General features: G+C 38.3%; 1 protein-coding gene across 1 annotated transcript in view; it reads left to right on the forward strand.

The window, feature by feature from the left end:
* Positions 1-6,441, forward strand: part of LOC124775791 (anoctamin-4-like) — a 332,872-nt gene extending 326,431 nt beyond the window's left edge. The window contains exons 20-21 of the mRNA XM_047250621.1: positions 4,673-4,860; positions 6,130-6,441. Of these exons, the coding sequence (XP_047106577.1) occupies positions 4,673-4,860; positions 6,130-6,441 (500 nt within the window). The remainder of the gene's footprint in view (positions 1-4,672; positions 4,861-6,129) is intronic.
* The last annotated feature ends 8,012 nt before the right edge of the window (positions 6,442-14,453 follow it).

Here is a 14,453-nt window from a genome sequence, read left to right on the forward strand (position 1 = left end):
TCGGTCGTTGGGCATAAGAATAAGATCAAAAAACAGCTAAAACATTATCTTTTGAATACTTCTTTCTACTCCCTACAGGAATTTTTTGACAATGTATAATAATTAGTAAAATATGTTTCATTTTATGCATTCCTATAAAAATGACTATATAGTGCTCCATATCAGTTGTGGCAATTAATATTATATGAATTAGAATGCAACCCTTATAATTTTTTTGTAATCTAGGTTGTTATTTGAATACTTGAACCTCATGTATCTATTAACATATGTTTTGGATTGTAATTCTCATGACCATTTACGTATGGTTGTTATTGTAATAATCTCCCATGATCTACATCCTAGCGATACACTTGCATCAAGAGTCCATGGAACTCGAAACTAAATACGTAATGAAACTGCACCTCTGTATCTGCAGGCATCATTGGCCATGTGTGTGTGTATGTGAATTGTGCATATATGATTGCTTGTATGTGTGCTTCTTTGCATCTGAGGAATTACTTTGTGTGACTGGTTAGTCTCATTCTAAATGTACTTTAAAATTGTGCATTTGCTGCACAACGCTTCTTCCATCCATTTCTCTCTTGTTAACAGTATTATGAGAAGGAAAGTTGCTACTCACCATATAGTGGAGATGCTGAGTCGAAGATAGGCACAACGAAAAGACTTTCACAATTAAATCTTTAGGCCACTGGCCTTCATCAACGACAGACGCTCATACACACACACATACACACACACACACACACACACACACACACACATTCACACCAACGCAACTCACACACACAACTGCAGTCTCAGACAACTGAAACCACCCTGCAAGCAGCAGCACCAGTGCATGATGGGAGTGGTAACTAGGTGGTGGTGAAGAGGCGGCAGGGATAGGGAGCGGGAGGGATAGTATGGTGGGGGTAGCAAACAGTGAAGTGCTGCAGGTTAGACAGAGGGCAGGGGAGAGGTGAGGTGCAAGGCGGGTGGGGGGGAGTAGCGCTAAGGAATTCAATAAAAAAACTGGGATCGAAAGACAGCTGTGTAGTGCAGGAGTGTAAAAACAGGGAAGGGGCTGCCGACGAAGGCTCCACCATTGTTGTTTTGAACCGCAAGGATACCTGGTGGAAGGACTCCACCAGCTGTCAGAAACTTACACCTACGAACCTTGCCATAGTGACCCCATTCTAGTAATCCAGTAGGATCTCCAGTCACTACTCAAATCCTTAGGCCCATCCCAGAACCTCTCCCTGGAGTCACCCTGCACTCCTACCTTCCACATGCTTCCTAAAGTCCATAAACTTAACCTAACCACCCAGGATGCTCCATTGTGGCCAGTTACTATGCCCCCACTGAAAAAATCTCTGCTCTCATAGACCAACACCTTCAACCTATTACCCAGAACCTACACTCGTATAGAAAAGATACCAACCATTCCCTCCACTGACACTCCACAGTTCCTGACCCTTTACCACAAGGTGCCCTGCTCGTCACTGCTGATGCCACCTGCCTGTGCACTAACATTCCTAATGCCCATGGCATTACCACTATTGAACACTCTATTGAACTCTACCTTCCCCAGTGCCTGACAGATTCCAAACCAACAACCTCCTTCCTAGTCACCATGACCAACTATATCCTCACACACAATTACTCCTCCTTTGATGGCATTACCTACAAACAAATCCTATGCCAACCTTTTCATGGCCCATCTAGAGGAATTCTTCCTAAAACCACAGAATCCTAAACCCCTCACCTGGTTCAGAATCATTGATGACATCTTTGCTATCTGGATTGAAGGTGAGAACACCCTGTCCACATTCCTACAGAATGTCATTAACTTCTCCCAGTTTGTTTCATCTGGCCCTACTCAACCCAACAAACCACTGTGCTGCATCCTATGTAGGCATGACAACCAACAAGCTGTCTGTCCGCATGAATGGCCACCAACAAACTGTGGGCAAAAAAAATGTGGACCACCCTGTTGCTGAACACACTGTCAAACATGATATCCCACATCTCAATGACTGCTTCACAGCCTGTGCCATATGGATCCTTCCCACCAACACCAGCTTTTCTGAATTGCGCAGGTGGGAACTTTCCCTGTAATACATCCTATGTTCCCGTAACCGTCTTGGCCTCAACCTTCGTTAGTCAGTGTCCTCACCCATCCGGCCCCTTCCCTGTTCCCATTCCAGCATTACGGAGCCGTCATTCCACAATCACACCCAGTCTTTTTATTGATTTCCTTTACCGCTTCTGAACCCCCCACCCCCCCACTCCGCACCTCACCTCTTCCCTGCCCTCCGTCTAACCTGCAGCACTTCAGTGTCTGCCACCCACACCATACTATCCCTGCCCCTCCTCATGCCAGCCTCCTCCTTATCCCCAACCAATTGCCACTCCCATCATGCACTGGTGCTGCTGCTCACAGTGTGGTTTCAGTTGCCTGAGACTGCAGTCATGTGTTTGAGTTGCATTTGCCAGTGTGTGTGTGTGTGTGTGTGTGTGTGTGTGTGTGTATGTATTGTTGATGAAGTCCAATGGCCAAAAGCTTTATTTATGAAAGTCTTTTTATTGTGCCTATCTTTGACTCAGCATCTCCGGTGTATGGTGAATAACAACTTTCCTTCTCATAATATTGTTGCATTCCATTCTGGATTTTCCATTGTTTCACTCTTGTTAACTTTTGATAGTTTCACACATGTGAAATACCGAAGTAGGTAATCTGTTCAAAAGATAGTTTAGTGTGGCAAAGGCTTGTGAATACATAAATTTTAAATATTTCATTCTATTACTGTGCTGATATTTACTAGTAACATGGCTTTTGTGAGCTATAACAGTTTATATTTGTCAATATTGTAGTTTTTCATTATGAATAGACTGTAATATTTTATATTTAATACGATACAAAACAGCTCAGTATTTCCTTGTAAATTATTAGTATGAATTTTAAATTGCTAATAAAGAGAAAGAGTTATAAATGAAGGACGATTACACATGTACAGTATAATAAATATATATCATCACTCTTTGCTTATGAAATTACAATGGGACTTTATTCAGTAGTCTTGTGTGAGGAGGACCAAATCCTTTTGTCTGAACTGAAAAGAGACTCAACAGCAAAAGAACTGTATGGTGAACTGCGTCTAGTGTGGATATAGAGAGTAGTACCATGTTTTAAGAAGATAATGTGTTAGATTCACAAAGAATCAAACTCTGGTTTACTGTGATATTTGGCACAAAAACTGAAAAAATGAAATTCATCCTACACAAATGTAATACTTATAGAAACAAAAAAAATGAAGTTTCCAGTGGATGCAGTCACATTGCTAACATCAAATGACTATTATTTGGACCCACAATGCATTTGACTGAATTTTTTTACACAAAATTCTACCAAAAAATCTAGACAGTACAGAAGAGCAGTGGGACAGACATAGGATAATTAACTACTACATGTAATATGTGAATAGTATCTTCTTCCAACATGGTCCTGTAACTAAGTGCCACTTATCAAATGATGGGAAGTTAAGGGTGGAATAGAAACGACATTGAAAGGACAGAATGCTACTCTCCACATAGCGGTGGCATTGAGTAGCAGGCAGGCACAGTGAAAAGGAATACTAGAAATATTTCTGCTTTATGGAAAGGATAGATTGCTTCTCATCACACAGAGGAAGCATTTTATGGAATCATATATTGCTATGCACCACAAGAAGAGGACTTTATCCAAAAGCTGTCACTAATCATCATAACAAATGCTAGACTGCACCTAGTTTTGGAACGTAGTACAGAATCATGGAGCAATGAGAAGACATTGTTTTATAGTGATTAACCATGGTATATTTTTTATGTTTCAGTGAAAGGTAGAATTCTGTCAACATTGTCATCATTAAAGACAGGGAAGCATATGAGATAGGGGAATGTCTGCTGCACAGTATCTTGGGGTGACCATAGTATCTACAGTGAAATTTGATATGGGATAGTTACAATGTGGTCCAGCTTCTCACTGTATAAGCTTGGGACTCGTTCAAACAGGAAACTGTGAACTTCATACCGCATAGTGTTAATTGTGATGTTTCTAAAAGTATATTTTTGACATGTCAAAGATTAATAAAATGAATAACTGATACAAATCATTAGTTGATTAAACATTACTCCCTATTTAAAATTTGGATGGTGGGCCATTTCTGTCAGACCATTTAGCAGTAGTACACTAGAATTGCATAGAAGTCACTAAGTCTCAATTTTAGTTGAATTCCATGCTTTACATTCTTCTAGACCTTTTTGGAAAGTTTTCCATACTTATATATTTTGAAAACTCATTCATTTTCCCATACACATAAGTACATATGCATACCTTTATATGTAGAGGTCAGAGTGGTTGGGGAGAGATGGGGATTACAATCAGGTTGTCCAGTGAGTAGCTCTAAGTGTACCAAAGCAATGATGTTAACATGCATCCTCAAGTTTTGTATTGTATTAAAACTAGTGAGTACCAGCCATTAAAATTATTAGCTAAAAATAATAGTGGCTTTTATAAGTATTAGCTCTTGCATAGCACATTTTTCTGTTTCCCTTAATGAGGTTGAAATAATGTAGTTTGTGTTGATGTTTGTGTAATAAAATTGCCATTTTACACCCCCTTGTTTACATTTCTATTACTCTTTCTTTCTGTCAGAATTCAATACATCTGACTTCCAGAAAGATATGATACCTGATGATGATGACAATCCCAACACACCACCTCCAGAGACTTGCCAATATAGAGGTTATCGTAACAATGCCACTTCTGAGGATCCGTATGGCCTTTCAGCTGTCTACTGGCATGTCTTTGCAGCCAGACTTGCATTTGTTGTTGTATTTGAAGTAAGTGAACTATGTACCCAGTAGTGCACTGCTTTAAGTTGGCTTTAGTAACATTGCTATTACAGATGTATGTGATTGCCTTAGAGATTTAGAGACTTCAAACAACTGTTCAGTAAAATAGAATTTCAATATGCCATTATTTCATTTACAATTAGCAGTTCCTCCATTTTGTTCTGTTATTATTATAGCTCAGAACAACTTTTTCTCATCATCAGTGAGCTTAAACTAGCAAAAATAACTGAAAAATTAGTTCAAAAATCACCTGAGAAGTATGTCTTCTTTGTTAAGTTTTCTATTTCTTTTCACTGCATGCTTTGTATGTATTACAGTGACAGTTTCATGATTGAAAAAACAACCAAACAAAAATTATGAAAGTCAGCAGTTCACTTACAAATAAATGAATCTATCCATCATTTGTCTGATGAGTGACTGCCTTTTCTAATTATTGTCTGTTGTTTCTCTTCATATTTTTTTATTTGAGATTCCATTTTAGCTTATACATAGGTATTAGTCCTTTTAATTTGAACATAGAGAATGAGCACTGAGACTTAAAAAAATGAATAACAGCAAGCAAAACTTGTGTACAATGAAATACTACAAGAGTGTGCTGAAGAGTAATGCCTCTGATTTTTTAATGTGAAAACTCTCAAAGCTTCACAAATCAAACAAATGTTATTAAAATTCTACATCTTTATTCTCAACGTAGTTAATCTGGTGATGAGCACACTTCCCCCAACAAGAGACCAGCTTTTCGACACAGCCACAGTCTCACTTCTGCTTGCACTGCTTCATCAGAAAAAGATGAAAATCGGATGGGGCCAAGTCAGGACTCTACAGAGGATGGTTAAAGACAGTGAATCCAAGGTGTTGGACTGTGGCAGATGTTGAAGCACTTGTGTGTTGTCTGACATTTTCATGGTGAAGGAGAGGGGGCTCCACATGTGGATGAACTCTTTGAAATCAAAACTTGACTACAGCATGCTGTTTCTCAGAGACTGACATAGTTAGACTATATGCCACCATATTACACACTACAATTTGGAGCCTTTTAGCAAACAGAGGGCTGCAAATCTGTAGACATGGAGAATAAAGGTGTTGCATGTTAACAATATTTGTTTTATATAAAAAGCTTTAACAGTTACCACAATTTGTGTGCATTACTTTTCAGCACACCCTCATAGTTGCACATAAAAACATATGTACTTCAATTATATTTTTAAATGTGCTTTAGAGACTCTAATTAAAAAGATTTTATTTTCAATTTTGCAGCATATTGTGTTTGCGCTGACAGGAATTATGGCATATGCCATACCAGATATTCCACAAGAGGTCCAAACTCAAGTGAAACGTGAGAAGCTTTTGGAGAAAGAGAGAAAGTATGAAATTGGCCTCAAAGCAGCAGGTTCTCCAAGTAATTTTCGTGACAGAGAAGATGGAAGTAAACTTCAAGGGAGATTACAGCTGCCTCCACTTTTGCCTCCTGGGACAGCAAGAGAATCAAACAACTGGTGGGCTCGGCGAGTGAGCAAAGTACGAGATGTATCAACAAGTCTTGCAGCTCTCAACAAAACAACCACTTAGCACGAAGAAAATGAATTGTACAATACTTTCTCCTGATGCGGCAAAGCTGAAAATCATTTTCTTGGCTATCTGCTGTTCAGAACTTTTATCTTGTACCTATATATTTCAAAGGCATTAACACAACTGCAGAAGACCAGTGCCTACTAAAGAAAATTGTTTGTGACTTGGTCCAATTAGTGCCTACTAAAGAAAATTGTATGTGACTTGCTCAAATGGAATTGTTGGCTACGAGGCCCTGAGGAGTAAATCCACCCTCCTAATCAGAAAGGCATAATGGTCCTTTTCTTTGTAGTGTGTAAGAGTTGTGTCTTAAGTGTCTCTGTAATGAATGTTTGTATAGTATGGTGCCATACTTGTGTCTCATGATGATGAGAGAAGGTAGGGGGTGAAAACTGCTGTCAGCAATAGCCTATTCTTCTCATGTAGCACAAAGGGGACCACTGAGCATAAAGTCTCCATCTGATCATGCTGTAGGACACTGTGGAGGGTTTGGAATTTAATCTAAGACATTGATGCCAAGTCTGGTGATCATTCCTCTTTCCCTTTGCTGACCACATACGAGAGGAGAAAATTTCTTCCAACACCATGTTTCAGACCAACTACCTCTGAACTGAGCGCCATCGCACAGTCATGCATTAGCAACTTTTGCTATGGAAATGCCTATATTTCAGATGAAAAACATTTTTAACTGTTAGTCCTTCAGATAGTGATTACAGAATAGGTGCCACTGAATATGACTGATAGCATAAATAAATTGTATCCAAGTAAGACTCTGTGTTCTGAATGGGTGCTGAAATATAGATACTCAGCATTTCGTATGTGCAACTGTTTATTGATCTGTAGATATATATGTATTGTTCTGTGCATTTTGACAATTTTTCCAACATCTTTGTTTTATTATTGTTTTGAGGTATCCACACAAAAAAACGAAGAAGTTTGGAAATAATAAAATTTGCTTGTTGCGTCAGATACAAAGATTGTTAAATTGAAATTGTTTTATTGTTGAAGATTATGGGACCATTTAATAGTCTTAGGATTCTATTAGCAATGCATCCAGTATATGTAACTTATTTCTCTACCTTCAGAGTAGTAATTATTGCCAGTACATTATTATAGGAATGTTGTGACTGGTGTTGCAAATTGAGTTATATACCATCTACTAAGGCTGTGACAAGTACAAAAATAATGTCAACTATTGTTGATAAGTAAAAATCTTTAAAATGCAAAAATATTGTACCTTAAGCAGTATGCATTTAATATTAAGCAAATGTATTAAGATTTGCTTCTCTTCCATGTTTAATATGAAGTTTTGCTGTATTCTCTGCTTTTTCTCCCATCAGTTTTCTTACTTCTTGTTTTTGATTTTTAAAATATTGTTGATACTATTTTATTTCACTCAGTCTCCTTTACTTCAGATTGATATACCCACCTGGGTTTCTCATACTTGATACATACTGTTTATTTAGTGATCTGATTGTAGTGGACTGTTCTATCCTCCTCATTACTAGATGGATTATTTATGTTAATTCCATTCTAAGTGTTAATCAAAAGAAAATCTATTTTCTGAATTGTGTTTGTGGGACAGATATTCTGATAATGGATAAACCCTCACCTCTCTTTGAAATTTCATGTTTTTGCACACTGAAGAATATAACTTTCAACTTGATTAATTTTTTACTAACAAAATTGTTAAACTGTTTTTGAAAATTGTTATGAAAACTGTAAACTAAACTCAGAGGCAAACTAAGTTTATTGCTCAAGAACATGTTAACTCATCACAGATGGCTATCATTTAGCCATGCAGTTTCATACATGTGTCATGTGCAATACCCTCATGTTGTTTTTTTTTTTTTTTTTTTTTTTTTTTTTTTTTTTTTAATTGTATTTAGTAGATGTACACTATTCCTTTTTCTTTCTTTTGTGTATTTTCCTTTGTATTCTTATGCACATATTTTGTTTCTGCATTTCATTAACGCTTTATATAATTACTCATATTCTTCTTGCTAACACTGCACTGTTGTTTCTATCATTGCATGCCTTACCGCAAAAGTTTTATTTTTAACTTCTTATGAGAACTGCAGTGCATAGTGATTATCTTCAACAGATTTCGTCATAAAATTAGTCTTAATGGGCTTCAGTCACACTGTTTCCTTTTGGTTTACTTATTGTAATGTAACATGCCGTTCTAATTATTGTTTGTCCTTTTAGTTTTGCCATTCTGTTAAATACCTGTAGCAGTTTCTATCCATTAATATTTTTGTTTGCAATAACAGGGTGTTTTATATGCAATGAATTCTATCTGCTGATATGGTGGACACTTCTATTATGTTTCTAATTTATGTTTATGTCTACAGAATGTTTTTCATTCTATCACCATTTCCTGCCTCATTTTATAACATTAACTTAAGGTAGACAGTTTCCTTTTTTGATACTTTTCGACAAACCTGCATTTGCAAATTGCGTACACCATCAAACTCATTGTATAGGATGTATGTCCGAAAAGTCCTGTAGCATAAGCAGAATCAGTGTGCTTAAATAATATGTTGTCTACTGAGCTGTACACATATAGCTAGAACTGTAAATTTTTGATGACTTGGGGGTTTAGTAACTGGGACAATTACTTCACATATGTTGTTGCCTCTTGAATGATGATGAGTCATATTACATATCAAAAATTTAACACACTCACACAAATCACAGTCTGATGGCTGTGTAACCCTTTCAGCAGCTCCTTTATAGCCAATCCAGGATTCCAGGAATGTAGAATCCAACCAGTCCTCTATAGCCAATTTGTGATGGTGGCTACATCTGATGGAGTACCATCATACATGAATCACTTCTATTTAATTTAATTATGAAAATAAATTAGGAGTAAAGACACAACTCACCAAATAGTAGAGGCACTGCATTACTAACAGGCATGTAAACTAAACTGAGAACTTTGGTATATTTTGGACAAATATTTTTTCAAGCTAGAGTACACATACATATGTGTGCACCCACCCATTCACCCACCCATCCACACACACACACACACACACACACACACACACACACACACACCTGTACAGTTGAATTGTGCCAGATGACTACACAGTGACAGGACTGCAGTTCTGCAGGTAGACCGATGTGAGGAGTTGTGTTGGGTGAAGAGTGCAAGGAGAGAAGGGGGGCTGGATGAGGGAGGGATGGTTGCAGAAGGATAGCTGATGGCTCGGAAGGAGGCAGCAGGTGTGCAAGATAGGAATGCCTCCTGTATGCAATGCAGAGGCAGCAGGTTCACGGGATAGGAATGCACAAACTAGAACCAATGAGTTCGTGAAGCACAAATTGATTATGATGAGAAGGGATGGGTGACATAACAGAGAAAAGGGGAGGCTGTGGGAAAGAGGGTTTGTGTGCAACATGAGTGAAGTTAGTTTCTTGGGGCAAGGAGGAAGTGGGTGTAGAGCAGGGCATTAGCAGATATTTAGGCCTGGAGGATTATGTTAAAGGATGTGCTGTGATAACTCCCATCTATACGGTTCAGAAATGCTGGTGCTGGGGTGAGGGGGACCCTAGGTTCCACAGGGATGTGATCCATTTGGCAAGAGGTTGGAGGTGGATATGGCAAAGCAATGGAACAGGATAGGATGTGTGGGCAGGAGAATACCTCACAGATTTTGGGTGGGATATTCCTTTTTTCCAGGCACAGTGATAGCCAAAGCCATGGCAGAGGATATGGTTCAGCTGTTTCAGTCCAGAATTATATTGGTTGATGAGAGGGCTTATCCATTGAAGTTGATTTTTTGGGTTGGTGGGAGGATTAAGGATATGTAAATACTGGATGTGAGAAGTATGCACATGGACTAGGTTTGGGGTTTAGTGTCTGTCTGTGAAGGCCTTAATGAGACCTCCAGCACACAAGAAAAAGGAGTTCTTATCACTCCAGCTGTGCCACCCCATGGCTAGCCAGAATATATTGGAGAGATTTTTTGGCGTGGAAGGGATGACAGCTGTCAAATTGCAGGTGATCTTGATGCTTAGTGAGCTTGATATAGACAGAAGTATAGATGTAATCATCAGAACAGGTCCAGGTGAAGCTAATGGGAGAGAAGGTGTAGAGGCTGTGGTGGAATGAGGATAGGATATCTTGGCCCTGTGTCTAAATCATGAAGATATCATCAATGAAACTGAACCAGACAATAGCTTAGGGGTATTGAGAGGCTAGGAGGGTTTCCACTAGATGATCAATAGACAGATTGGCATAGGATGGTGTCCTGAAAGGCCCATGGTGATGCTGCAGATTCATTTGTATATCCACCTATCACAGGAGATGTAGGTATGATTACCAATCTACTTAGTGAGATGTACAATGAACAAAATGGTGGGTTTGGTGTCAGAAGATGTTAGGAAAGGTAATGTTTAATAGGAACACACTCCTGCAATCTGTCAGTTCCAACACAGACTTATCTTATCCCATCAGAGGCAGGATCATCTGTGTAAGCAGATGTGTCATGTATAACTCTGCTGAAATTTCTGCACAGCACTTTATGTGGACATGACATCCAACCAACTGTCCACCCAAATGAATGGCCACCACCAGGTGTTGGCCATGAGGAGATTACATGTGCCTCCCTCTGAACAATTAACCATTTTTCAGCAGACTTCCTATCTGTTCCCTGCCTCCTTTCTTCCCTCATCCATTTCACCTGACACAGCCTCTAACCCCAATCCACCTGCAGAACTGCAGTTCCAGCATTCTGTTTTCAACCAACTGCAGTTCTTGCATTGTTTATTCAACTAACGCAATGTAGTTTTACATAGGTGTTTGTTTGTTTGTTCGTGTGTGTGTGTGTGTGTGTGTGTGTGTGTGCGTGTGTGTGTGTGTGTGTGTGTGTGTGTGTGTGTGTGTGTGTGTGTGTAAGGGCACTGCAGCTCAGAAAAGGATTTGTCTGAATGGTGGCAAAGTTTTCAGTCCTGTTTATGTGCCTGTAGAAGAACCTACTATTTGGTGAGGGATTACGTTTGCTCCTAAATTATTTACATTCTGCCAGAACTGTAAATGCCATATTAATTTAATGATGGATACATTCCAGTACTGTACAGTTCATATATCAGGTAACTGAGCAATATTGTCTAGTAGTTCTTGTTTTCAGCCTCTTCCAAAAAGTGTGAGACAACCTCATGTTGGTTCCATGAACTACATCATATGATAACCTGCTGGTCCCCTTGTCGGTGAAGTTCATACAAGAAGAGTTTATTCTGGCACAAATATTGCAGATTCTGGGTATTGGCCTCTGTATTGACACAAGTATCTCATGGAAAAACAGCACACTGTAAAAATGTAGCATCTTCATCCATATTCTTTAAGAATCAAGCTAATATCTTCAGTCTGCATTCAGAGCAATCTTCCAGTAGCTGAGACAAGAGTTGCAGTTTACATGGATCAGTGTGTAGCCTTCCTTATCAGGGATCCATCTGCAGTAACTCCATACTTCTGAAATCCTCATCTATCCTAAAGTTGTTGTTCAGTGCAATAGTGACTGAACTTAGAGGTAACAAATGGATGTAAGTAATCTTCACTCCCACATAGCAGAATGTTTCGTATGTTTACATCTTTTGATAGCATCATTCATTCAAAAAATAAATACAAATAACTAAACAAAAATGTCTATGTTGCAAGACTTGGCAGGCATCACAAATTTTCCATTCTTTTATACTTTTTAAAAGTCCAGGAGATAAGATAATTCTAGTTTCCATGCTTTCCTAAAATAATTATGAACTCTTTTCCATATTTTTAACTGCACATAAACCAAAACCTCTTTGACAGTATTCTTAATGGGTTTATGTGCACTAAATTTCAAAATAAGAATGTTCTTCATGATCAATTCATAGCAAGATATTATGTTAACAGTGAAGATAAATTGTTAACATTCATTGCAAACAATTATTGTGGGCTTAGCTTATTTTTTATAGTGCAGTATCGACACCAATCAAGTATTTGAATAAATTCCTTATTCTTCATTTCAATTGTGACTTGTGACACTTGTATTATCACAGTATTTTAAGAATTTTCAACGTTTGTATTTGTTCCATATGTGGATATTGAATGGCTTATTTATTCTTTGTTACTTTAAAAATCTAATCATAATTGAATGAATTGCTACATTTATGCTGTTCCTTCTCTTTACAAGTGAACACATGCATTGCATTTCATTACCTCAATTTGTTCATATACTTTATACAGTTATTTTAAAAATGAAAAATTGTAACAAACTTGAAACATTGTTTGATAATATTAATAAAATATTTTTCTAGTAAAACTTTTACACTTATCTTTTTGTTTCTTGACATTCCACCAATAAGTCTTTTCCCAGTTTGTGCACAGCATATCTGTAAGTTATTTTTATGCAGAAACACTGCGATATGTTTAAAATTCAGGGTAGTAGCATGGGAAAAGATAGTGGTCCAAGTAAGGACTAGATGAAATTAGAAATTAATTCATTGAACGAACATATGTGTTAATTGTTCAGTCAAGACATTTCAAATAAGCAAGACTCCATAACAAATTGTGATGGAGATTTATGTAATACTAGAGATTATCAACATGCAGGGTCATTAAGTAACTGTACTTCTCTTCACAGTTTTTGTCAAGTGGCTCTTGGTGGACAGCTGCCCCACACAAATAAAGACACAATCTTCTCAGCTGGTCTCAAATTATCACCAAATCTGTAAAAATTGATGTTTGCCAGATCAGGATGTACGGTAAACATATGAGGTCTGTTAGATAGGTATCTGACCTAAAGCCAAACTTGAACCTTCATGCACATGTGTGAACTTTTTGTCAAATATCAATAGCAATCAGCAGTCGAGTGAGGTAGCAGCTAGTGCTCACATTGATGTTTTATTGCAAGGGAAATGATGGAATGACTGAAGCAACAATACTGCATCAAATTTAGCCAGAAACAGCGTGACAGCCCGGGGGAAACCATTCAGAAGATTCAGACTGCTTTCAGTGATGATGTATGGGCATCACACAAATTAAGGAGTGATACAACTGGTTTTAAACATAGCTGCACATCAGTGGAGAGCAAGCCACATTCCAGTCAACCATCAACATGCAGAGGTGGTCAGGTCTTTGCCAAGGTGAATATTGTGGTGATGTGGAACCGTCATGTGAACTATCAGAGAAATTGCAGAAGAAGTGAGCATCAGCACTTTTTTGGAATATTTTATTGTCACCAGAGACTTGGTCATGAAGAGAGTGTCGGCTAAATTCATGCTGAAGCTGCTGATGGTGGAGCAAGAGCAACTTTGTGTTGAAGTATCACAGGACATGCTGAACTCCCCAAACAGTGACCCTGACTTTGCGAACACCATAATCACTTGTGACAAGTCCTGGGTGTATGGGTAAGGCCCAGGAACCAAATCCCAAATGTCACAGTAGAAGCATTTCTTGTCACCAAGACCAAAGAAGGCCCACCAAGTGCACAGAAATGTCAAAGTTATGGTGACTGCTTTCTTTAACTTCAGCGGTGTGGTACACCATGAGTATGTGCCACAGGATCAAACAATCACCAAAGGATATTACAGGGTTGTTCTCCATCACTTGCAGCCCACAGAAAAGTGTTGCCTCCATCATCATGATGTTCTAGTACATTCCTTGCACTTGATTCAGACATTTTTGGCGACAAGAGAGTACATTATGGCAGCAAAGACAGCTGAGCTTAACTTCCTTCTGAAAGACGCCTTTTTGGCATGTTTCCAACAAATGCTTATGCAGTGACACTAAACTAGAAGGTCTCATTAGGGAGTATATATTGGCATGTAAATTTAAGAATTGCAAGGTTTCTTAAGAGGCTTCTGCAAGATGTTCAGTTATCAACTTTACACCATTTCCTTACTGCCTACTTCTATGGAATAAATACCTATCTGTCCACAGTTGCGCTGTCTCTGATTATAATAAACACAACAGTACTGAGAGAAAGTATACTATATCTGAATCAGAATAACAAAGTGACTGACAGCTT

The sequence above is a fragment of the Schistocerca piceifrons genome, chromosome 2 (genome assembly GCF_021461385.2).
Source record: "Schistocerca piceifrons isolate TAMUIC-IGC-003096 chromosome 2, iqSchPice1.1, whole genome shotgun sequence".
NCBI classification, from domain to species: Eukaryota; Metazoa; Arthropoda; class Insecta; order Orthoptera; family Acrididae; genus Schistocerca; species Schistocerca piceifrons.